Source organism: Pristiophorus japonicus, chromosome 12 (genome assembly GCF_044704955.1).
Source record: "Pristiophorus japonicus isolate sPriJap1 chromosome 12, sPriJap1.hap1, whole genome shotgun sequence".
NCBI classification, from domain to species: Eukaryota; Metazoa; Chordata; class Chondrichthyes; family Pristiophoridae; genus Pristiophorus; species Pristiophorus japonicus.
The window spans coordinates 200,793,077-200,818,491 of record NC_091988.1 but is presented as its reverse complement, the minus strand read 5'-3'; the positions used below and the strand labels follow the sequence as shown (position 1 = coordinate 200,818,491).

At 43.0% G+C, this 25,415-nt stretch overlaps 1 protein-coding gene across 1 annotated transcript; it reads right to left on the bottom strand.

Annotated features, from left to right (window-relative positions):
- Nucleotides 1-3,752: 3,752 nt before the first annotated feature.
- LOC139277655 (peptidyl-prolyl cis-trans isomerase FKBP1A-like) lies at nt 3,753-25,213 on the bottom strand. The gene is made up of 5 exons (XM_070896413.1): nt 25,114-25,213; nt 24,931-24,978; nt 8,291-8,403; nt 5,278-5,418; nt 3,753-5,157 (listed from the first exon to the last, which is right to left on the bottom strand). The coding sequence occupies exons 1-4, from the start codon at nt 25,148-25,150 to the stop codon at nt 5,290-5,292; spliced, it is 327 nt and encodes a 108-aa protein (XP_070752514.1). The 5' UTR covers nt 25,151-25,213; the 3' UTR covers nt 3,753-5,157; nt 5,278-5,289.
- Between the last annotated feature and the right edge of the window lie 202 nt (nt 25,214-25,415).

Here is a 25,415-nt window from a genome sequence, read left to right as displayed (position 1 = left end):
GTCTCAGAATAAGGGACCGCCCATTTAAAACTGAGAGGAGGAGGAATTTCTTCTCAGAGGGCTGTGGAGGCTGGGTTATTGAATATATTTAAGGCAGAGATAGACAGATTTTTGAGCGATAAGGGAATAAAGGATTATGGGGAGCAGACAGGGAAGTGGAGCTGAGTCCATGATCAGATCAGCCCTGATCTTTATAAATGGCAGGACAGGCTCGAGGGGCCAGGTGGCCGACTCCTGCTTTTACCAGCTGTAAGAGTGGGCAGTTGTTGGGAAAATTACCTAACTCTGTGCTAGCAGTACTAATTTTTGAGGCAGTTCAGATGATATGTCAAGTGTATCTTGATTGCAAGTTCCGTAAGTGCATGCAGAAATTAGGAACTTCCAAAGCCTTTGAAATGGAGTATGCCATTGCGGAGACCACAATTTCTGCCCCAATGTCTTTTTAATATGCAGGAACGTTAAAATTATATATCTGAAATTTATTGTTGCTGCTTTCTTCTCATTCTCTTTTCTATGTTTCCTCTCCCTCATCTCCTGTTCATTCTTTATCATTTCTTTTCTATCTCTGACTTCCCAAGTCCTTGGACTACACAGCCCGAGATTACTTATATTTTCTGGATTTGTAGTCCATTTTTACAAGATTGACAAGGAACAAAACTGCTTTCTTTCTGGAGTTCGAACTCTCACTGGGAACCGAAGGATCATCTGACTAGAGATTTTAAATTGTACTAACTCGCTCAAAATGGCACCCCTCTTCAGGACTTCAGTACACAACGTAGTGTGACTTTACTGCAGTACCATGGGAGTGCTGCACTGTCACAGGTGTTTTTCTGAGATGTCAAACCAAGGCCGTGCCCTCCTGTTCACACACATGTATAAGATCCAGTGGCGCTATTAGAAGAGTCCTTGCAGCCCCCTGGCCACCATTTATCACTCAACTAACAACAACTTTTATTTATGTAGTGCCTTTAACACAGTAAAACATCCCAAGGTGCTTCACCGGAGCATAATAGAAAAATTAACACCGATCCAAAGGAGGACATATTAGGAGGGGAACTAAAAGCTTGGCCAAAGAGGTAGGTTTTAAGGAGCATCTTGAAGGAGGAGATATAAAGAGGCAGAGAGTCTTAGAGAGGGTATTCCAGAGTTTGGGGCCTAGGCAACTGAAGCCACGGCTGCCAATGGAGGAGTGATGAACGTTAGAGGAACCAACACCATCAAATCAGATTATCTGCTCATTATCACATCGTTGTTTGAGACACCTTGTGACAAATTGACTGTTGTGTTCACCTGCAATGTAAGTACTTAATTAGGTCTAAAGCACTTTTGGACGTCCTGAGGATGTGAAAGGTGCTATATAAAATGCAGATTTTTTTTTTCAGTGACAGTAATTTTTAATAAAATAATTGCCATTTCTAAATTCAATGTATGGAAGTTATTTTTAATAAATAGTCTCACTAATATTTTACTAAAGTGTACATGTGCACAAATCGTTGAAGGTGGCAAGGCAGGTTGAAAAAGCAGTTTAAAAAAAGCATCTGAGATCCAGGGCTTCATATATAGAGGCAGAGTACAAAAGCAAGGAAGTTATGAACCACCTTTATAAAGCACTGGTTTGGCCTCAACTGGAGTATTGTGTGCAATTCTGGCCACCACACTTTAGGAAGGTTGTGAAGGCCTTAGAGGGTGCAGAAAAGATTTACAAGAATGGTTCCAGGATTTACAAGAATGGTTCCAGGAATGAGGGACTTCAGTTACGTGAATAGACTAAAGAAGCTGAGGTTGTTCTCCTTAGAGCAGAGAAAGTAGAGAGGAGATGTTCAAAATTGAGAGAGGTTTGGACAGAGAAACTGTTCTCGACCCTTCTGCCAACGGGAACCAGTGGACACAGATTTAAGGTGACTGGCAGAAGAACCAAAGGCAACATGAGGAAAAACTTTCTTACGCAGCGAATGGTTATGATATGGAATGCACTGCCTGAAATGGTGGTGGTGGAGACAGATTCAATTGTGGCTTTCAAAAAGGAATTGGATAAGTACCTGAAGGAAAAATAATGCAGGGCTATGGGGAAAGGGCAGGGGAGTGGGTTAGCTGAAGTGCTCTTGCAGAATACTGGCACAAGCAGAACAGACTGAGTGGCCTCCTTCTGTGCTGTAACCATTATTCTAAGTCCAGTTATTATTCAGAGGAATATCTTTGACCAGTTAGTCATCCTTGCATCTAAAAACTTACTCCCGACAATTTGAAACATAAGTGAAGTTAGCAAAATGAAACTCTTAAGATCCAGAAGCTGCTCTTTACTGCTTTAAAATGTACTTGCTGAGAATTTTATCATGTGGATAAGATCTGAACATCGTGGTTTGCATGTCAGCAGCCCTATAGCACATATATTCTAACTGGCACAATCACCAATTCTTAAACTAAGGGAAAAGGCCAAGTAAAGTACAAGCACATAACTTATGACCCAGTTTTCCCACCCAAGTTTCAGAATCAATGAACTGGTGTTTATGTTGGTGTTACCCTGCCAAGAGTAATGCAAGCACTATCGAACATTTTTCTATGTTGACTGTACTAAATAAATGCAAGCTGTTGTTGTATTGACTGCTGGTTGTAATTTTCAGTGCTCTCAAGAACTTGCATTTATATAGTACCTCACCTCAGGATGTTCCAAAAGCACTTTACAGCCAATGAAATATTTTTGAAGTGTAGTCACTGTTGTAAAGTAGGAAATGTAGCCAATTTACGTATAGCAAGGTCACATAAATGACAATTAGTTAGATGATCAGATGTTTTAAGGTGTTTGAGGAATATATACTGGCCAGGACATTGGGAGATCTCCCCTGCTCTTCTTGAGCCTGAGACAGCACCTCCGACAGTGCAGTACTCTGGGGGTGTCAACCAGGCTTATGCATTCCAAGTCTTTGGAGTGGGACCTACAACCTTCTGACACAAGGCGAGAGTGATACCCACTGAGAAAAGGCTGACTGTGGCAGTGTTGGGGGCTGGGGAAGTCCACATGAACTCTTATATGGAACCCAGCAGTAAAAAGTAGAATTGTTAATCCTGCATCAGGCTAATTCAGTTACTCCACATCATAAAGGGCTTCAGTGAAGTTGATGTGCAGATGCTGTTTGCAGCTTGTTTGGATGGTGGTTGCAGGATGAATAATGACCAGGCTAGCATTATTCCCAATTCTTCCAAAAATGAGTGGGAATCTTTTACATCCACCCGAACAGGCAGTTACACGGCTCATCGAAGAGACAGCACCTCCAACACAGCACGCCCTCAGTACTGTAGTGAAATGTTAGCCTAGATTTTGTGCTCAAGTCCTAGAACAGGGCTTGAATCCACAACCTTGAAACTCAAAGGTGAATGTGTGGTCACTGAGAAAAACTGACACTATGGAAGCTTCTTTTTGCAGTTAGCAGTGTTAGAATTGTAACAGGATCAGGACTAATCTCTGAAATATTGTAACATACTGTACCGCAATGCAACAGGGTCTTGTGTCTGTGCCTATAATATGCCACACTGGGCAGCTGCTTTCTCCACCGGGCAACAGAGCAGAATCCCAACTCTAAAGCACGGCTCAACAGCCAAATGGCCTCCTTTTCATCTCAGTAGATCCCTTTCAGCTGGAAGAACAGACAAGCAGAGGTGTGGACTGTGCCCTGATCAATACCCACAGCTCCATCATCTATCCACCAGGCTGAGAGGTAAAGTTTTTAAAAAGACACAAACATCAGACCAGAAACTGGTAGAAAGCATTTTTATTGTAAAAGCATTTTCAAACTCATTGAATTGCTGATCACAGAGCTTACAGTGCAATGAAAAGATCATAAGCCACACTGAAGAGAATTGAAAGGGATGGCAGTGATGATGACCAGCATCTCTTGCTTACAAATGTTGCTAGCACCTATTTAACTAGTTGCAAAGGGACACACTGACTGTTCCACCAAAGGAAAAAATGTGAGGCAAGGGAAATTTCAGAGGAAATAGTCACTAAACTAATGTGGAACCTGGAATAATACTGGGACAGGCACAATAGAAATATCCCACTGGTCAAGGTGCAGCGGCATAGCCACGTTCATGGTCCCTACACCATTCAGCAGTAGAGTATGCCAGCCCCCATGATTTGCTGCCTTTCCTATGATTCCCAACCTACATAATGCTGCCACTGGATGCCTTCTGCAGACAAGTGTGAATCATCCATTTGTATCAGGCAATAGTAATTTTTGGAAATGTATAAATTTACACATCAGCGCCCTCCCTCCCAAAATAAAAATCAGTCTTGATTCCGACCCAGTGCTGGGCTCTAAACAACATTCAGGAGAATGCTCGATCATTTTGTCCCAAGTTAAACTTTGTGTCGAAATAAAAGACCAGACCCTATCGAGGATACTAGCACGCGTCGAATCAAATGAGCACGAGATAGGTGTTGGTGAAATGACAAAATGCAAAGTTAAACGCGACTTGGACTGAGCCTGTAAACCAGCAGAGAAAAGTACTGCGTGAAAAGATTGAAGCAGGTGTTGACATTAGTTAAACAGATTTCCTTCCTCAAAAAACCCAGAGCTTTGAATCTTTGATCTTGGATCAACTTCACCCCCAATTTTAGATAAATTCTGAATGATTAGTTTGTGTTGACATTATTGGCACGCGAGTACGTTTAGGCAATACAAGCAGGCCACAACAGTGAATCTTCTCTATACAAAGATGGACAAGTTTAAAAAGACTGCAATCTGCATGGCCATGTTGTCACTGGTTAATGTTCAGTTTATGGCTTTTCAATGCATCAAGTCAATTCAAATTGATTATCTTATGCTTTAACAATTGAATATTAAGTTGTCAAATGATCTGCTTTCCTTTCTACTGGACAGGAACCTTGATGTTAATACATGATCATGTGCAACTTAGTCTCTCAGAAAGCAAATAATGATTTAAAAAAAATAAAATAAAAAAATAAAGTTCAGCATTAAGATCATCAGATTTTAAGTTACAGCCCAAAAGATACATGATGTGAGAAGCAGGTTTGTTGCTGACATACAGCATGTTGTAGATGGATAAGGTAAATGTAGTGCGATTAGAGCCAGGCCCTGCACATTGAATGCACATTCTTCAAGCTCGTCCATGTGTATGTGCCAAAAGCAGGAGACAAACCTGTCAAAAAAAATTACTCCAGGTTACAATTTTCTTTGTTAAAGACAGCAGATCTTGATCTAAAAAAGGTATGGAATTATTTTGTGCGTGTCATCTTCACCATATTGCAATTCCACCTACCAAATAATGCTTTCATTCAAGTCTCAAGAGCTCTACGTCAAAAATCAAAGTAGAATTAGGTGGAATGACACCAGGGTGACCAGAGACTCCGTAAGCAAAGTCAGGGGTGCAGGTCAGTATTGCTCTCTGCCCAACACTCATCTGAAATACAAGAGTAACACATTGAGCACAACGGAATAGTAACAGGTTTTGAAACACATCATTGAAGCAACAAAGACATCCCCAAATATCAGTGGCCTCTGCATTGTAATGGTGAACAGGGGGAAATATACAGACAGTGTCATTTGCTGGGCTCACTTCAGAATTTCTCCAACCAAGAATTCACTTAACCAGTACTGAAATGTAATATCTCCAAGTTTGCAGATGACACTAAGGTGGGTGGCAGTGCGAGCTGCAAGGTGGATGCCAAGAGGCTGCAGGGGGACTTGGACAGGTTAGGTGAATGGGCAAATGCATGGCAGATGCCGTATAATGTGGGTAAATGTGAGGTTATCCACTTTGATGGCAAAAACAGTAAGGCAGATTATCTGAATGGTGACAGATTAGTAAAAGGGGAGGTGTAACGAGACCTGGGTGTCATGGTACATCAGTCATTGAAGTTAGCCATGCAGGTACAGCAGGCAGTAAAGAAAGCAAATGGCATGCTGGTCTTCATAGCAAGGGGATTTGAGTATAGGGGCAGGGAGGTTGTACAGGACCTTCGTGAGACCACATCTTGAGTATTGTGTGCAGTTTTGGTCTCCTAACCTGAGGACGGTCGTGCTTGCTATTGAGGGAGTGCAGTGAAGGTTCAACACACTGATTCCCGGGATGGCAGGACTGACGTGAGGAAAGACTGGATCGGCTAGGCTTATACTCACTGGAATTTATAAGAATGAGAGAGGGGATCTCATAGAAACTTATAAAATTCTGACGGGACTGGATAGGTTAGATGTAGGAAGAATGTTCCCGATGTTGGGGAAGTCCAGAACCAGGGGTCACTATCTAAAGATAAGGGGTACGCCATATAGGACTGAGATAAGGAGAAATTTTTTCCACCCAGAGAGTTGTGAACCTGTGGAATTCTCTGCCACAGAAAGTTGAGTCCAGTTCGTTGGACATATTCAAAAGGGAGTTAGGCCCTTACGACTAAAGGGATCAGAGGGTATGGAGAAGGCAGGGGTGGGGTACTGAGGTTGCATGATCAGCCATGATCTTATTGAATGATGGTGCAGGCTCGAAGGGCCTGCTCCTGCACATATTTTCTATGTAACACAGTTCAAAATCCTGCAACAAATACAGGAAGTATGTTTTAAAAGAAACAAAAACAGAAAATGCTAGAAACATTTCAGGCATGCATTCTTTGTTGCGACTAGATTTTTGTTATGCCTACAAGATGTTTACATGTTTTAAGTGTAGGTTCAAGATGGTTTTCATCTGATTTATTAAATCTAAAATGGATGTTCATAAGTTGTGTCTCCTTACAGTCATTAGATTGCTAAGCCTGTTCTGATTGTTTGTAACCATTAGCTTTTCATTGTAAAATATGATTTTAGGACAGTTGCAACCAAGTATCTTAATTTGTAAAGCTTTTGGTGTTTGCGATTAGTTTATTTTGCTTTGTACAATAATCACTCCAGAAACCCCCTCCCTCCCCCCCAAAAAAATTACAGGGCGTTTTAAAGCAGATGCCAGTATTCTCCATATGCGAATGAATCTAACAATTCATGCACCTGCGAGTCCCCAATGTTTTTAAAAAGGTTCTTTCCTATTCAAGAACAAATACTGGGAATAGATTCTGCTGCGTCCAGACAGCAGGTCCAGCTCACGTACAAGTCTACTTTCAGATAACCCAAATTCAAAACAGAAAATGCTGGAAATATTCAGCAGGGTAGGCAGGCAGTCCGTGAAAAGGGGAAGATAGAGTTAACGTTTCAAGTTGATGACATTCCGTTAGAACCGCTGCAGTAATTATAGTTGATAGTGCTCCCACAATGGTGGAAAGTTGAGAAAGTGAATTGTATATAAAAAAACATTAGTTTGAGATTTTAATCTTGGGAGTCAAAAATCCTTTCTGAAGGCATTGATCCTTGCTGGAGTACAGTTCCACAGACAGCAGCAGCTCTGTAGTACCTCACCCAAGGGACCAGACTGTACCCAAGCATGGGCAGGTTATTGTGGGTGGGAGGAGGGTAGACAGACTGATTATTCTACTAGGTAACATATTTTCTCTCGGCTTCTTTAACAACCACACAGAAATGCGGTTAAAGGGTAAGTATATTCTACTGAACTGCTATTACCAGACTCTCTCAATCCCCTTCTGTATGGTTCCAAACTCCCAGTTTGTGAAAATTTGCTTCTTGATTTCACTCCTAAATGGGCACGCCCTAATTTTAAGATAGAGATTATGGAGAAAAACCAAAGGTTGAACAGAGCAAATTAGTCCTTTCACATGGTTGCAAGGGAGGGTTTGGGGTACACTTCCCTTACAAACATTTTATATGACATTGTAAAGATGTTGGGTCATGTTCCAATATTCATGAATTCAGATCACATAATTGCTTTGAGGGGTGAAATCACTTTAATGAAGCAACCTTTAGGGTCATGTGTATTCAGTTTGCTTACATAATAACTATTTAAATACAACTAATTACCTTTTGTAAAGTGCTATGGGATGACTAAGATGCGAGAAGCTGTTATATAAATGCATGTCTGGCCTACTTTGGCTATAAGCTTCCTCTACAAACTGGAGAGAAATTTAGCTCAGTTTCACAGAAAGAAAAAAAAACAGCACGGACTTCAACTTGATTATTAACTAGGGACTCTTGCTTGAAAAGAGCACATCCGCATGTCTAGTGAGGACTCTGGTGTGATGCTCCACAGTGAAATAGCCTGTTGGCACGGTGTATGCTCGCACATGAATTAATGTCACTTGTGCAAAGTATGGCACCTATGGAAGTGTAACCCCGTAAGAGAGTCAGCACCTTCAGGGCAAGGTGGAGAAACACAAGACAGAATTCAAGTTTCTTTTTACCCGAGATAATCCTTCTTCCCAGCCCTTGATGACCGCTTTTCGACCAATTATAAATTTAAATGGTGCATTTCGGTCCCGAGAAGAATCGAACTTTGTTCCATCCATCAGCGTCCCTGTTGGTAATGGTAAGCAGTAAAATATTGAGTCTGTAATCTGTCAAATCATAGCAATTTAATATAAAGTGGCTTAATTCAGACGACTGTTCTGTGCTGCATTTCTCCTCTAATTCTGCCACCAGAGGTGGTTATAGGCTTCATGCTGAAGTAGACCAGTAGTCCTTCAACTTCTGCTATTCACACAATTATCCATTGAATGCAATCATACACAAGACTCAAAATAGTAGATAGTAAAAACTGGATTTTAATCAAGTCCCTCAGCTGCCAAATTGGACTACTCTCAAATCCAGATCGAGGTAATGCAAAACCCGCTCAGATCTGCTCCCCTTTCTCCCCAGAGCTCTGATGTGTTGACCTCAATTTTAAAATTTTGGTCAAGTGTATAATTACATGAAAAGGAACTGCATTTTAGACAAGTTACTTACTGATGTGTCTGAGAAGGGGGTTATTCTCAGACTATGGTTTTCCCCTGTTCATCAGGTTTTGGGCTATTTCTGAGTGAATGGCCATCTCCCACCTCCCTGGAATAATATCCAACATTGTTACAATAAGACCGTGTTTATAAAATGGTGCTTCTTTGGAAGCACAACACAGAATCCCCAAATACCATGCAGGCTATGATAGTACCTGCCCGGCCCAAGCTTCCTAATGAAATTGGACATACGAGCAGAAGGAGATGTACAAATCACTGGATCAAAGTCCACTCTACTTCATTGGGGAAATAGTTTAATAGTGCCACTTTTATGGCAAATGTTGGCGCAGTCTTCATACAGTGCGATAGATGAATCTACATTTTTTTCTCTCCCCATGTTGAGGGTTAATGGTATTAAATATGCCAATTTAGACATATTCATGACTTGGATGAAGGGACTAAGTATAACGTGTCCAAGTTTGCTGATGATACAAAGTTAGGTGGGGAAGTAAGCTGTGAGGAGGACGCAAAGAGGCTGTAGAGAGATATAGACTGTGGGCAAGAACATGGCGAATGGAATACAATGTGGGGAAGTGTGAAGTTATCCACTTTGGTAGCAAAAACATGAATATTTTTGAATGGCGAGAGACTGGGAAATGTTTGCATTCAAAGGGACCTGGATGTCCTTGTACACGAATCATGAGTGTTAACATGCAGGTACAGCAAGCAATTAGGAAAGCAAATGGTATGTTAGCTTTTGTTACAAAGGGATTATGGTATAAGAACTTAAGAATTAGGAACAGGAGTAGGCCATCTCGCCCCTCGAGCCTACTCCGCCATTCAACAAGATCATGGCTGATCTGGCCGTGGACTCAGCTCCACTTACCCGCCCGCTCCCCATAACCCTTAATTCCCTTATTGGTTAAAAATCTATCTATCTGTGATTTGAATACATTCAATGAGCTAGCCTCAACTGCTTCCTTGGGCAGAGAATTCCACAGATTCACAACCCTCTGGGAGAAGAAATTCCTTCTCAACTCGGTTTTAAATTGGCTCCTCCATATTTTGAGGCTGTGCCCCCTAGTTCTAGTCTCCCCGACCAGTGGAAACAACACCTCTGCCTCTATCTTGTCTATCCCTTTCATTATTTTAAATGTTTCTATAAGATCACCCCTCATCCTTCTGAACTCCAACGAGTAAAGACCCAGTCTACTCAATCTATCATCATAAGGTAACCCCCTCATCTCCGGAATCAGCCTAGTGAATCGTATCTGTACCTCCTCCAAAGTTAGTATATCCTTCCTTAAGTAAGGTGACCAAAACTGCACGCAGTACTCCAGGTGCGGCCTCATCAATACCCTGTACAGTTGCAGCAGGACCTCCCTGCTTTTGTACTCCATCCCTCTCGCAATGAAGGCCAACATTCCATTCGCCTTCCTGATTACCTGCTGCACCTGCAAATTAACTTTTTGGGGTCATGCACAAGGACCCCCAGGTCCCTCTGCACTGCAGCATGTTGTAATTTCTCCCCATTCAAATAATATTCCCTTTTACTGTTTCCCCCCCACCCAAGGTGGATGACCTCACATTTTCCGACATTGTATTCCATCTGCCAAACCTTAGCCCATTCGTTTAACCTATCTAAATCTCTTTGCAGCCTCTCAGTGTCCTCTACACATCCCGCTTTCCCACTAATCTTTGTGTCATCTGCAAATTTTGTTACACTACACTGTCCCCTCTTCCAGGTCATCTATGTATATTGTAAACAGTTGTGGTCCCAGCACCGATCTCTGTGGCACACCACTAACCACCGATTTCCAACCCGAAAAGGACCCATTTATCCCGACTCTCTGCTTTCTGTTCGCCAGCCAATTCTCGATCCATGCTAATACATTTCCTCTGACTCCGCATACCTTTCTCTTCTGCAGTAACCTTTTATATGGCACCTTATCGAATGCCTTTTGGAAATCTAAATACACCACATCCATCGGTACACCTCTATCCACCATGCTCGTTATATCCTCAAAGAATTCCAGTAAGTTAGTTAAACATGATTTCCCCTTCATGAATCCATGTTGCGTCTGCTTGATTGCACTATTCCTATCTAGATGTCCTGCTATTTCTTCCTTAATGATAGCTTCAAGCATTTTCCCCACTACAGATATAAGAGTCAAGAAGTCCTACTGCAATTATTCAGGGCATTGGTGAGGCCACACCTGGAGTACTGTGTACAGTTCTCATCTCTAACAAGAAAGACATACTTCCCTTAGAGGGAGTGCAACAAAGGTTCCTAGGATAAGGGGATTGCCCTATGAAGAGAGATTGAGTAGACTAGGCCTATATTCCCTAGAGTTTAAAAGAATGAGAGGTGATCGATATAAAATTCTTAAGGGGCTTGAGCAGGTGAGCAGAAACCGAAAAGCTCAAAGAACAAGGTGAAGGCAATAGAGCAGGATAGCATTACGAAAACCAGATCGTGACAGAATCTATAAACATAAGAGTGTATCAGAAACTGGGGCCACAGCAGGAGAAAATGGTAAGAAAACACATTTAAAAGCTCTATCTGAATGATACGCAGCATTTGTAACAAATTAGATGAGCTGTCGGCACAAATGGGTATGGTTGCAAGGTGACCAGGACTGGGAATTAAATATTCAGGGGTACTTGACAATTCGGAAGGACAGACAGGAAGGAAAAGGAGGTGGGGTAGCTCTGTTGATAAAGGATGGAATCACTGCAATAGTGAGAAACGATATTGGCTCAAATGATCAGGATGTTGAAACAGTTTGGGTGGAGATAAGGAATAATAAGGGGAAAAAGTCACTGGTGGGCGTAGTCTATCGGCCCCCTAATAGTAGCAACTCTGTTGGTCGGAATATAAACCAAGAAATAGTGGGGGCTTGTAAAAAGGGAACAGCAATAATCATGAGTGATTTTAACCTCCATATTGATTGGACAAATCAAATTAGTCAGAGTAGCCTTGAGGAAGAGTTCAAAGCGTGCATAAGGGACAGGTTCCTTGAGCAGTATGTAATGGAACTAACCAGGGAGCAGGCTATCTTGGATCTGGTCCTGTGTAATGAGACAGGATTAATAAACAATCTCCTAGTAAAGGATCCCCTTGGAATGAGTGATCATAGCATGGTTGAATTTCAAATTCAGATGGAGGGCGAGAAAGTTGGATCTCAAACCAGCATACTAAGCTTAAATAAAAGGAGACTACAAAGGGCAGAGTTGGCTAAAGTGGACTGGGAAAATAGATTAAAGTGTAGGACAGTTGATGAACAGTGGCGTACATTTAAGGAGATATTTCATAACTCAAGAAAAATATATTCCAATGAGGAGGAAAGAAAAGATAGCCATCCGTGGCTAACTAAAGAAATAAAGGATGGTATCCAATTAAAAACAACAGCATACAAAGTGGCCAAAACTAGTGAGAGTACAGAAGAATAGAAGCTTTTAAAAGCCAGTAAAGAACGAATAAAAAAAGATTAAGAAAGGGAAGATAGATTATGAAAGTAAACTAGCACGAAATATAAAAACAGATAGCAAGAATTTCTACAGGTTTATAAAAAGGAAAAGAGTGGCTAAAGTAAATGTTGGTTCCTTAGAGGACGAGACCGGGGAATTAGTGATGGGGAACATGGAGATGGCAGAAACTCTGAACAAATATTTTGTATCAGTCTTTACGGTAGAGGAATTAGCAATCTCGTTGTGCGAGGCCCCTTGGGGAAAAGTGCCCATAATATGGTGGAATTCTACATTAGAATGGAGAATGAAACAGTTAATTCAGAGATCATGGTCCAGAACTTAAAGAAGGGTAACTTTGAAGGTATGAGGCATGAATTGGCTAGGATAGATTGGCAAATGATACTTAAGGGGTTGACTGTGGCTGGGCAATGGCAGACATTTAGAGACCGCATGGATGAACTACAACAATTGTACATCCCTGTCTGGCGTAAAAATAAAAAAGGGAAGGTGGCTCAACCGTGGCTATCAAGGGAAATCAGGGATAGTATTAAAGCCAAGGAAGTGGCATACAAATTGGCCAGAAATAGCAGTGAACCTGGGGACCGGGAGAAATTTAGAACGCAGCAGAGGAGGACAAAGGGTTTGATTAGGGCAGGGAAAATAGAGTACGAGAGGAAGCTTGCAGGGAACATTAAGACGGACTGCAAAAGTTTCTATAGATATGTAAAAGAGAAAAAGGTTAGTAAAGACAAACGTAGGTTCCCTGCAGTCAGAATCAGGGGAAGTCATAACGGGGAACAAAGAAATGGCAGACCAATTGAACAAGTACTTTGGTTCAGTATTCACTAAGGAAGACACAAACAACCTTCCGGATATAAAAAGGGTTAGAGGGTCTAGTAAGGAGGAGGAACTGAGGGAAATCCTTATTAGTCGGGAAATTGTGTTGGGGAAATTGATGGGATTGAAGGCCGATAAATCCCCAGGGCCTGATGGACTGCATCCCAGAGTACTTAAGGAGGTGGTCTTGGAAATAGCGGATGCATTGACAGTCATTTTCCAACATTCCATAGACTCTGGATCAGTTCCTATCGAGTGGAGGGTAGCCAATGTAACCCCACTTTTTAAAAAATGAGGGAGAGAGAAAACAGGGAATTATAGACCGGTCAGCCTGACATCAGTAGTGGGTAAAATGATGGAATCAATTATTAAGGATGTCATAGCAGCACATTTGGAAAGAGGTGACATGATAGGTCCAAGTCAGCATGGATTTGTGAAAGGGAAATCATACTTGACAAATCTTCTGGAATTTTTTGAGGATGTTTCTAGTAGAGTGGACAAGGGAGAACCAGTTGATGTGGTATATTTGGACTTTCAGAAGGCTTTCGACAAGGTCCCACACAAGAGATTAATGTGCAAAGTTAAAGCATATGGGATTGGGGGTAGTGTGCTGACATGAATTGCGAGCTGGTTGTCAGACAGGAAGCAAAGAGTAGGAGTAAATGGGTACTTTTCAGAATGGCAGGCAGTGACTAGTGGGGTACCGCAAGGTTCTGTGCTGGGGCCCCAGCTGTTTACATTGTACATTAATGATTTGGACGAGGGGATTAAATGTAATATCTCCAAATTTGCGGATGACACTAAGTTGGATGGCAGTGTGAGCTGCGAGGAGGATGCTGTGAGGCTGCAGAGTGACTTGGATAGGTTAGGTGAGTGGGCAAATGCATGGCAGATGAAGTATAATGTGGATAAATGTGAGGTTATCCACTTTGGTGGTAAAAACAGAGAGACAGACTATTATCCGAATGGTGACAGATTAGGAAAAGGGGAGGTGCAACGAGACCTGGGTGTCATGGTACATCAGTCATTGAAGGTTGGCATGCAGGTACAGCAGGCGGTTAAGAAAGCAAATGGCATGTTGGCCTTCATAGCGAGGGGATTTGAGTACAAGGGCAGGGAGGTGTTACTACAGTTGTACAGGGCCTTGGTGAGGCCACACCTGGAGTATTGTGTACAGTTTTGGTCTCCTAACTTGAGGAAAGACATTCTTGCTATTGAGGGAGTGCAGCGAAGGTTCATCAGACTGATTCCCGGGATGGCGGGACTGACATATCAAGAAAGACTGGATCAACTGGGCTTGTATTCACTGGAGTTCAGAAGAATGAGAGGGGACCTCATAGAAACGTTTAAAATTCTGACAGGTTTAGACAGGTTAGATGCAGGAAGAATGTTCCCGATGTTGGGGAAGTCCAGAACCAGGAGTTACAGTCTCAGGATAAGGGGTAAGCCATTTAGGACCGAGATGAAGAGAAACTTCTTCACCCAGAGAGTGGTGAACCTGTGGAATTCTCTACAACAGAAAGTTGTTGAGGCCAATTCACTAAATATATTCAAAAAGGAGTTAGATGTAGTCCTTAGTACTAGGGGGATCAAGGGGTATGGCGAGAAAGCAGGAAGGGGGTACTGAAGTTGCATGTTGAGCCATGAACTCATTGAATGGCGGTGCAGGCTCGAAGGGCTGAATGGCCTACTCCTGCACCTATTTTCTATGTTTCTATGTAGTACACTAACAATATCCCTACAGTGGATAGTCAAGGGGCTATACGGGTCCTCAGTAAGATAATAATAGGGCCAAAGGCAGATAAATGCTCTGGACCTGATGGCTTGCATTCTAGGGTCATAAGAGAAATAGCGGCAGGGATAGTGGATGCATTGGTTGTAATTTACCAAAATTCCCTGGATTCTGGGGAGGACCCAGAAGACTGGAAAATTGCAAATGTAACCCCTGCTTAAAACAGGAGGCAGACAAAAAGCAGGAAACTATCGACCAGTTAGCCTAATATCTGTGCTTGGAGTCCATTATTAAAGAAGCAATAGCAGGACATTTGGAAAAACCTAATTCAGTCAGGCAGTCAGCATGGATTTATGAAGGGGAAGTCATGTTTGACAAATTTGCTGGAATTCTTTGAGGATGTAAAACAGGGTGGATAAAGGGGAACCAGTGGATGTGGTGTATTTTGACTTCCAGAAAGCATTTGACAAGGTGCCACATAAAAGGTTACTGCACAAGATAAAAGTTCACGGGGTTGGGGGTAATATATTAGCATGGATAGAGGATTGGCTAATGAACAGAAAATAGAGTTGGCATAAATGGTTTATTCTCGGGTTGGCAATCAGTAACTAGTGGGGTGCCGCAGGGATCAGTGCTGGGACCCCAACTATTTACAATCTATATTAACGACTGATGAAGGGACTGAGTGTAACGTAGCCAAGTTTGCTGATGAGACAAAGATGGGAAGAAAAGCAATGTGTGAGGAGAACACAAAAACCTGCAAAAGGACAGACAGGCTAAGTAAGTGGACAAAAATTTGGCAGATGGAGTATAATGTTGGAAACTGTGAGGTTATGCACTTTAGCAGAAAAAAAATCAAAGCGTAAGTTATTATTTAAATGGAGAAAAATTGCAAAGTGCTGCAGTACAGTGGGACTTGGGTGTCCTGGTGCATGAAACACAAAAGGATAGTATGCAGGTATAGCAAGTGATCAGGAAGGCCAATGGAATCTTGCCTTTATTGCAAAGGGGATGGAGTATAAAAGCAGGGAAGTCTTGCTAAGCTTATACAGGGTATTGGTGAGACCACACCTGGAATACTGCATGCATTTTTGGTTTCCATATTTACGAAAGGATATACTTGCTTTGGAGGCAGTTCAGAGAAGGTTCACTAGGTTGATTCCGGAGATGAGGGGGTTGACATGAGGAAAGGTTGAGCAGGTTGGGTCTCTACTCATTGGAATTCAGAAGAATGAGAGGTGATCTTATTGAAACGTACAAGATTATGAGAGGGCTTTACAAGGTGGATGCAGAGAGGATGTTTCCATTGATAGGGCAGTCTAGAACTAGAGGGCATAATCTTAGAATAAGGGGCCGGCCATTTCAAACTGAGATGAGGACGAATTTCTTCTCAGAAGGTTGTAAATCTGTGGAATTCGCTGCCTCAGAGCAGTGGAAGCTTGGTCATTGAATAAATTTAAGACAGGGATAGACAGTTTCTTAACTGATAAGGGACTAAGGGGTTATGGGGAGCAGACAGGGAAGTGGACCAGAGTCCACAATCGGATCAGCCATGATCGTAGTAAATGGCAGAGCAGCCTCGAGGGGCCGTATGGCCTACTCCTATTTCTTATGTTGACAGGGTTAATGCTGAGATTATGTTTTCCCTGGCTGGAAAATCTAGAACGCGGAGTCATCGTCTCAAAATAAATGGTCGGCCATTTAGGAGAGACGAGGAGAGATTTCTTCACTCAAAGGTTTGTGAATCTTTGGAATTCTCTATCCGAGAGCAGTCGTTAAGCATATTCAAGATAGAGGTCGATAAATTTTTGGGAACAAAGGGAATCAAGGAATATGGCGATAATGCAGGAAGGTGGAGTTGAGGTAGAAGATCAGCCATGATCTTGTTGAATGGCAAAGCAGGCTTGAAGGGCCAAATGGCTACTCCAGCTCCTATTTCGTATGTTATGTAATAATTATTGACTTTTCATATTTGAACCAAGGCACTAAATGCAAATTTGACACAGCAGGTAAACTCCCATCCAGCAGCAAGGAACATTGCCATTAGGACCTGGAGGTGAGACAGTTTGAGAAACCACTTCAGGAAATAGTATAAGCCCAGGTAAATATATGGGGGGGGGGGGGGGGGGGGGGGGGGACAGAAAGAAATGGTGAAGGGAGTAAATCCTTCTCCAGAGAGGGGCAGCTGCCAACAGTAGATGCGCCGGCTACTTGGCCACAGGAGACAGCCCCACCCCCCTAACCCCATACCAGCAACTAAGTCTAAAATGCAGCATGGTTACATGTATAGGGACATGAAGTGAAAAAAAGTTAAATGTTGACAAGAATATTCCAAAGAAGCAATTTCCACTTGTACTTAGATCTGAAATTCTTCCTATCTTACTTCTACCTGAGCCAACTAATCAGTCTTTGCTCAGCAAGTATATGGAGTCACTCCTTTTTCTAGCCAGCCCTGCCCCACATTCAACCACTAAAACCAATGCCACACAAGAATTTCCAGACTGAATCTTTGTCATCATCAGCTAGCCAGAAGGCCGTGACTTCGAGCTATCTGAAAACTGACATTTTCAGGCTCTAGCAGTTGTGTGTCCTTTAGAGAGAGGAAGGTAGGAACGTAAAATCAAATCATGACAAAGGAAAAACAAACAAGGAAGTTAGGGGAATTAAAAGAAATGAGAAAAAACACCCACATATACAGGAAGTTCACGATCATCCTGAGCAAACACATGACCAATTATATACAGAGAACTCACAAATTAACAGTATAGCTGGAGATGCAGCTGAAAATTCTGTTCAACTGAAGAATTTTTCAATTCCAATTTTAAAAAGCCAATCTTACAGACCCCAATCTTGGAGCCAATTTTGTAAGTCTATTCAAAGGACAAGACAATACTAGGAAATCCTTCTGAACGGTCTTGCTCAAGGGGAGTTGAATATAACAACTGAGCCTTTATATACAGGCCACATCTCGAGTGTGAGGACAAGAAAATAAACAGCAAACTGTAACAAAAAGGAAAAGATTACAATAAATGTGCAACAGAAAATAAGGTCCATTCTGCACACAATGGAGCGAGAGGCTGCAAACACGTGACTGAATTGCACATTAAAAAAAAGGTAATGATATTTTTTAAAACCTTCAACACATCTAAATAAAAAAACATGTCCCAGGAACATCAGTCCAATTGCACAAGCAGGTCCAGGCCTGCTCTTAAAACAAAGAATGCAATCTGCAGGAAACTGTACGTACTCTCAGGCAAGTTCTTTTAAGAGGGAAGGCCTGTGCAACACAATAGAGATAAATAGAAGGGCAAACAATGATTCTGTGGTGAATAATTTAACTTTAGATTTTTTTATTCTACAAATTGAAATTTGAGACATATAACCTAGTGAATTGCACACGGCTCCTGAAATCACTAATATTTTTCCCAGGCACTATCAGTTGTTTTGTGCCACTTACTGCATTTAATTGCAACTTTTGGTTCTTGGATGCTTGTTTTTTTGGTGGCCCTTCCTAACATCTCTTTTGGCTTGGCAACCATTTTTGTCTGATTACAAGATTGAAGTTTGTGGGACATTTTTCTGCATTAAAAACGTCATATAAATACAAACTGTTAAGTCTTTCATTTTAACACTGATTTGTTGTGGATTCCCACTATATTTGAGCCAATCACAAAACACCCCCATAAAACACTGCAAGTGCGATGCAATTGAGTTCGAAGAACTCAGGTCGAAGCATCATTTTCTATTATGTGGAAGATAGATTTAATAAGAAAATAAAGACAAAATACACAATAGGAGGGCAGAGAAAACTGCAGGTACAGAATGAAAAGCTAAAACTATACGAAAACAAGCAGATCAGCAGCTTTTGTCAGCCACACCTTCGGGACATAACAGAACTGATATTAATCCCAATGGAAAGGAAAACAGCTCTTAGATTCCAGGAAAAGGAATAATATGGCCCTCTATCATAATACCACATAATCAGAGATAAACCCATGGGTTATATGGGTTCTACCCTCCGGGCTGTAAAAAGACTGTCAAATTCACAACATCTAGTTTTGCATGATCATAAGCAGACCAATTAACTCTTTAGATTTATTTCATGCATCTTGAATGCTAATGTTATTTTTCCAAAAGGTAATATTTAAATAATATAGCATTTAGTTTGACCTGGGGTTGGCAGGGGGGGGGGGTGGGGGAAAGAGAAAAGAGAAGAGAAATTCTTTGCTCATTTTGTTTAAACAAAGAGTAGCAATCTACCAACATATTTATCAACTGAAACAGTACCTGCAGTTAAACAGTTGAAATCTCTCAAAGGGCAGGAAACACATTGAAGGCACAAACCAGCATTTAATTCCTACACAATCAGAGACTGTAGCTATTCTGCCCTTCTCCGAGCTTGCTTCGTCAGTTTCTAGCATTCACCCCAGCTGCAGCCACTTGAATTGCTAACCCATCTTTTCCCTTTCAATGCTGACAGAACTAGTGCACTTATAGCAGCCTAGGATTTTTTTTGTTACTGTGTTTCTTCCTCAAAGCCAATAGGATTTACAAGCATATGCACTCAGATCGTGTTAAATTATAGAATTTTATAACACTGATGGGCCATTCAGTACATCATGTTTGTGGCAGATCTCAGAACTATCCACTCAGTCCCATTGCCCATACATTTAAAGTTTTCTTTTTCAAATATTTATGCACTTCCCTTTGAAAATGTATTATGGATTCTCATAGGCAGTTACAAATTGCAACACTCTGCACAAAGTAATTTCTAACTTTTCTCTTTGATCTTTTAATAATTATCTTAAATTTATACCCATCTACAACAACTTTAATATAGTAAAATGTCCCACGGTACTTCAGGAGTGTAATCAGACAAAAGTTGACACCGAGCCAAAGGAGGCGATATTCTGATGGGTGTCACAGCTTAGTCAGAGGTAGATTTTAAGGAGCGTCTTAAAAGGAGAGGCGGAGGGGTTTAGGGAAGGAATTCCAGAGCCTGACGGATGAAGGCACGGCCGTCAATGGTGAGGCAAAGGGAATAAGAGATGCAAGAGTTGGAGGAATGCAGAGTTCTCTGAAGGTTATAGGGCTGGAGGAGGTTTCACCTAGTAGAGCGATTCTGTCTCAGACACAACCCTCTGCCAAATGCCCCAAGCCTCATGGCCATCCTGTGAAATAATCCAATGCCAGATATTTCTGACCATCATTGCTTCTCTTCTGCACGTATCCTGAGAAGCAAGTTACCACAATCGACATGCCGTTATGCTAGAAAATTTCAGCTCACAGGTTTGACAGCTTTTAAGAAAAAAAACACCTATAATTTTACAACACGAGCTGCACAAACCAGCCATTATAATGTGATCCCTCCCAAAAAATGTTGCTGCTTCTTGATATTTCTACGTCTAACATCGCTTCTCTCTGCTCTTGCCTCAGCTCATCCACTGCTGAAGCCCTCATCCATGCGGTTACCTCTAGACTTGACTATTCCAACGCACTCCTGGCTGGCCTCACATTCTATCCTACGTAAACTAGAGGTGATCCAAAACTCGGCTGCCCGTTTCCTAACTCACACCAAGTCCCGCTCACCCATCATCCGTGTTAGCTGACCTACACTGGCTTCTGGTTAAGCAACGCCTCGATTTCAAAATTCTCATCTTTGTTTGCAAATCTCTCCATGGCCCATGCCCCTCCTCATCTCCAATCTCTTCTAGCCCCACACAAGATATCTGTGATCCTCTAATTCTGCCCTCGAGCATCCCTGATTATAATCGCACAACCATTGGTGGCTGTGCCTTCTGTCACCGAGGCCCTAAGCTCTGGAACTCCCTGCCTAAACCTCTCTGCCTCTTCTTTCCTCACACAAGATGCCCCTTAAAACCTACCTCTTACATAAGAAATAGGAGCAATACGCCATACGGCCCCTCAAGCCTGCTCTGCCATTCAATAAGATCATGGCTGATCTGATCATGGACTCAGCTCCACTTCCCTGCCCGCTCCCCATAACCCCTTATTGTTTAAGAAACTATCTATTTCTGTCTTAAATTTATTCAATGTCCCAGCTTCCACAGCTCTGAGGCAGCGAATTTCACAGATTTACAGCCGTCAGAAGAAATGTTCTCATCAGTTTTAAATGGGCAGCCCCTTATTCTAAGATCTTTGACCAAGCTTCTGGTCACTTGTCCCAATTTCTCCTTCTGCGGCTCAGTTTCAATGTTTTAAAATCTCAATACTCCTGTGAAGTGCATTGGGAGTATGAGAGTAAGCTTGCAGGGAACATAAAAACTGACTGCAAAAGCTTCTCTAGATATGTGAAGAGAAAAAGATTAGTGAAAACAAATATAGATCCCTTGCAGTCAGAATCAGGTGAATTTATAATGGGGGAAAAAAGAAATGGCAGACCAGTTGAACAAATACTTTGGTTCTGTCTTCACGAAGGAAGACACAAATAACCTTCCGGAAATACTAAGGGACCAAGGGTCTAGCAAGAGGAGAAACTGAAGGAAATCCTTACTAGTCAGGAAAATTGATTGGATTGAAGGCCGATAAATCCCCAGGGCCTGATAGTCTGCATCCCAGAGTACTTAAGGAAGTGGCCCTAGAACTAGTGGATGCATTGGTGGTCATTTTCCAACAGTCTGTAGACTCTGGATCAGTTCCTATGGACTCATGGGTAGTTAATGTAACCCCACTTTTTAAAAAAAGGGGAGAGAAAACACGAAATTATAGACTGGTTAGCCTGATATCGGTAGTAGGGAAAATGTTGCAATCAATTATTAAAGATGTAATAGCAGCGCATTTGGAAAGCAGTGACAGGATCGGTCCAAGCTTGACAAATCTTCTAGAATTTATTGAGGTTATAACTAGTACAGTAGACAAGGAGAACCAATGGATGTGGTGTATTTGGACTTTCAAAAGGTTTTTGATAAGGTCCCACACAAGAGATTAGTTTGCAAAATTAAAGTACATGGTATTGGGGGTAATGTATTGACATGGATAGAGAACTGGTTGGCAGACTGGAAGCAAAGAGTAGGAATATACAGGTCCTTTTCAGAATGGCAGGCAGTGACTAGTGGAGTACCGCAAAGTTCAGTGCTGGGACCCCAATTATTTACAATATACATTAATGATTTAGACAAAGGAATTGAGTGTAATATCTCCAAGTTTACAGATGACACTAAGCTGGGTGGCAGTGTGAGCTGTGGAGGAGGATGGCAAGAGGCTGCAGGGTGACTTGGGCAGGTTAGGTGAGTGGGCAAATGCATAGCAGATGCAGTATAATGTAGATAAATGTGAGGTTATCCACTTTGGTGGCAAAAACAGGAAGGCAGAATATTATCTGAATGGTGACTGATTAGGAAAAGGGGAGGTGCAACGAGACCTGGGTGTCATGGTACATCAGTCATTGAAAGTTGGCATGCAGGTACAGCATTCGATGAAGACGGCAAATGGCATGTTGGACTTCATAGTGAGAGGATGAGAGTATAGGAGCAGGAAAGTCTTACTGCATTTGTTGTACAGGGCCTTGGTGAGGCCACAGCTTGAATATTTTGTACAGTTTTGGTTTCCTAATCTGAGGAAGGACATTCTTGCTATTGAGGGAGTGCAGAGAAGGTACACCAGACTGATTCCCAGGATGGCAGGACTGACATATGAGGAGAGACTGGATCGACTGGGCCTGTATTCACTGGAGCTTAGAAGGATGAGAGGGGATCTCATAGAAACATATAAAATTCTGACGGGACTGGACAGGTTAGATGCAGGAAGAATGTTCCCGATGTTGGGGAAGTCCAGAACCAGGGGTCACAGTATAAGGATAAGGGGTAAGCCATTTAAGACCGAGATGAGGAGAAACTTCTTCACTCAGAGAATTGTGAACCTGTGGAATGCTCTACCACAGAAAGTTGTTGAGGTCAGTTCGTTAAGATATATTCAAAAGGGCATTGGATGTGGCCCTGACGGCTAAAGGGATCAAGGGGTATGGAGAGAGAGCAGGAATGGGGTACTGAAGTTGCATGATCAGCCATGATCATACTGAATGGTGGTGCAGGCTCAAAGGGCTGAATGGCCAACTTCTGCACCTATTTTCTATGTTTATATGTTTCACTACGTTAAAGGCGCTATTTAAATACAAGTCGTCGAGGTGTACCAGCTCTCAACACATGATCTGCAAATGGGCCCTTGTTTGCCAAGGCCAAGCGTTGACGTAGTCCAACACCAGCCGCTCTGAACAATAGGAGGAACGGTGTAACGGGATCCTGAGCATCCGTTAGTTAGTGCAGTCCAGCCCCCACAATCCGCTGCACACAGATTTGCAGACATAGAAAATAGGTGCAGGAGTAGGCCATTCGGCCCTTCTAGCCTGCACCGCCATTCAATGAGTTCAAGACTGAACATGCAACTTCAGTACCCCATTCCTGCTTTCTCGCCATACCCCTTGATCCCCTTAGTAGTAAGGACTTCATCTAACTCCTTTTTGAATATATTTAGTGAATTGGCCTCAACAACTTTCTGTGGTAGAGAATTCCACAGGTTCACCACTCTCTGGGTGAAGAAGTTTCTCCTCATTTCGGTCCTAAATGGCTTACCCCTTATCCTTAGAATGTGACCCCTGGTTCTGGACTTCCCCAACATTGGGAACATTCTTCCTGTATCTAACCTGTCTAAACCTGTCAGAATTTTAAACGTTTCTATGAGGTCCCCTCTCATTCTTCTGAACTCCAGTGAATACAAGCCCAGTTGATCCAGTCTTTCTTGATAGGTCAGTCCCGCCATCCCGGGAATCAGTCTGATGAACCTTCGCTGCACTCCCTCAATAGCAAGAACGTCCTTCCTCAGGTTAGGAGACCAAAACTGTACACAATACTCCAGGTGTGGCCTCACCAAGGCCCTGTACAACTGTAGCAACACCTCCCTGCCCCTGTACTCAAATCCCCTCGCTATGAAGGCCAACATGCCATTTGCTTTCTTAACCGCCTGCTGTACCTGCATGCCAACCTTCAATGACTGATGTACCATGACACCCAGGTCTCGCTGCACCTCCCCTTTTCCTAGTCTGTCTCTCTGTTTTTACCATCAAAGTGGATAACCTCACATTTATCCACATTATACTTCATCTGCCATGAATTTGCCCACTCACCTAACCTATCCAAGTCACTCTGCAGCCTCATAGCATCCTCCTCGCAGACAACATGCCCACGCTCCATATAACCCCAGACTCTGGCCTGCCCCTTCCCTTCCCCACCCGAGAGATCCACTCATATCCCTGGGACCTGCCTCTCCCCACGCCATGGATCCACTCCTAGTCCCAGGATCCGGACCCATGGTGCTGCAGGTAATCAGGAAGGCGAATGGAATGTTGGCCTTCATTGCGAGAGAGATGGAGTACAAAAGCAGGGAGGTCCTGCTGCAACTGTACAGGGTATTGGTGAGGCCGCACCTGGAGTACTGCCTGCAGTTTTAGTCACCTTACCTAAGGAAGGATATACTGGCTTTGGAGGGGATACAGAGATGAGTCACTAGGCTGATTCCAGAGATGAGGGGGTTTCCTTATGATGATAGATTGAGTAGACTGGGTCTTTACTCAGAATTCAGAAGGGTGAGGGGTGATCTTATAGAAACATTTAAAATAATGAAAGGGAGAGACAAGATAGAGGCAGAGAGGTTGTTTCCACTGGTCGGGGAGACTAGAACTAGGGGGCACAGCCTCAAAATACGGGGGGGGGGCCAATTTAAAACCGAGTTGAGAAGGAATTTCTTCTCCCAGAGGGTTGTGAATCTGTGGAATTCTCTGCCCAAGGAAGCAGTTGAGGCTAGCTCATTGAATGTATTCAAGTCACAGATAGATAGATTTTTAACCAATAAGGGAATTAAGGGTTATGGGGAGCGGGCGGGTAAGTGGAGCTGAGTCCACGGCCAGATCAGCCATGATCTTATTGAATGGCGGAGCAGGCTCGAGGGGCTAGATGGCCTACTCCTGTTCCTAATTCTTATGTTCGATGAGCAACTCGCAGCCGCGGCCCAGCACCAGGGATCTACTCCCAGCCCCGGGGCTACTCAGCCCGTTACTCACCCACATAATGTACCACGCATGTCTGCCCCGTCTTGGGGAAGGTCCGTCCTGAAAAAGAGAGAGATTCGGATTAGAATCAACGAAGACGACCCCCCCGCCCCACTCCACTCCGCCCCGCCCCGCCCCGCTGGACCGGGTAAAATAGCGGCCGCCTCAGTTCCCGCGCCCCCGGGTAACGCATACCGTCTCCCGGGACTATAGTCTCCACTTCCACTCCCATGACGCCGCTTCACTCTCGCTCGGCAAACCCCTCTCCTCCCTTCACAGTAACTGGGAGTGGGCTCCCTCCCGCAGCGGCCAATCAGAGCTCGGTCACCAACCGCCGGCGGCCAATCAGAGCTCGATCACCAACCGCCGGCAGCCAATCAGAGCTCACCTGGTGGCCGCAGCCGGCTGGAGTTGCGGGTGCCAGGCGCCCGGATGTTGAGCCGTTGAAGACCGGCGGAGCTGATTGGCTGGCGGCAGTCGAACATTCTGGAAAAACC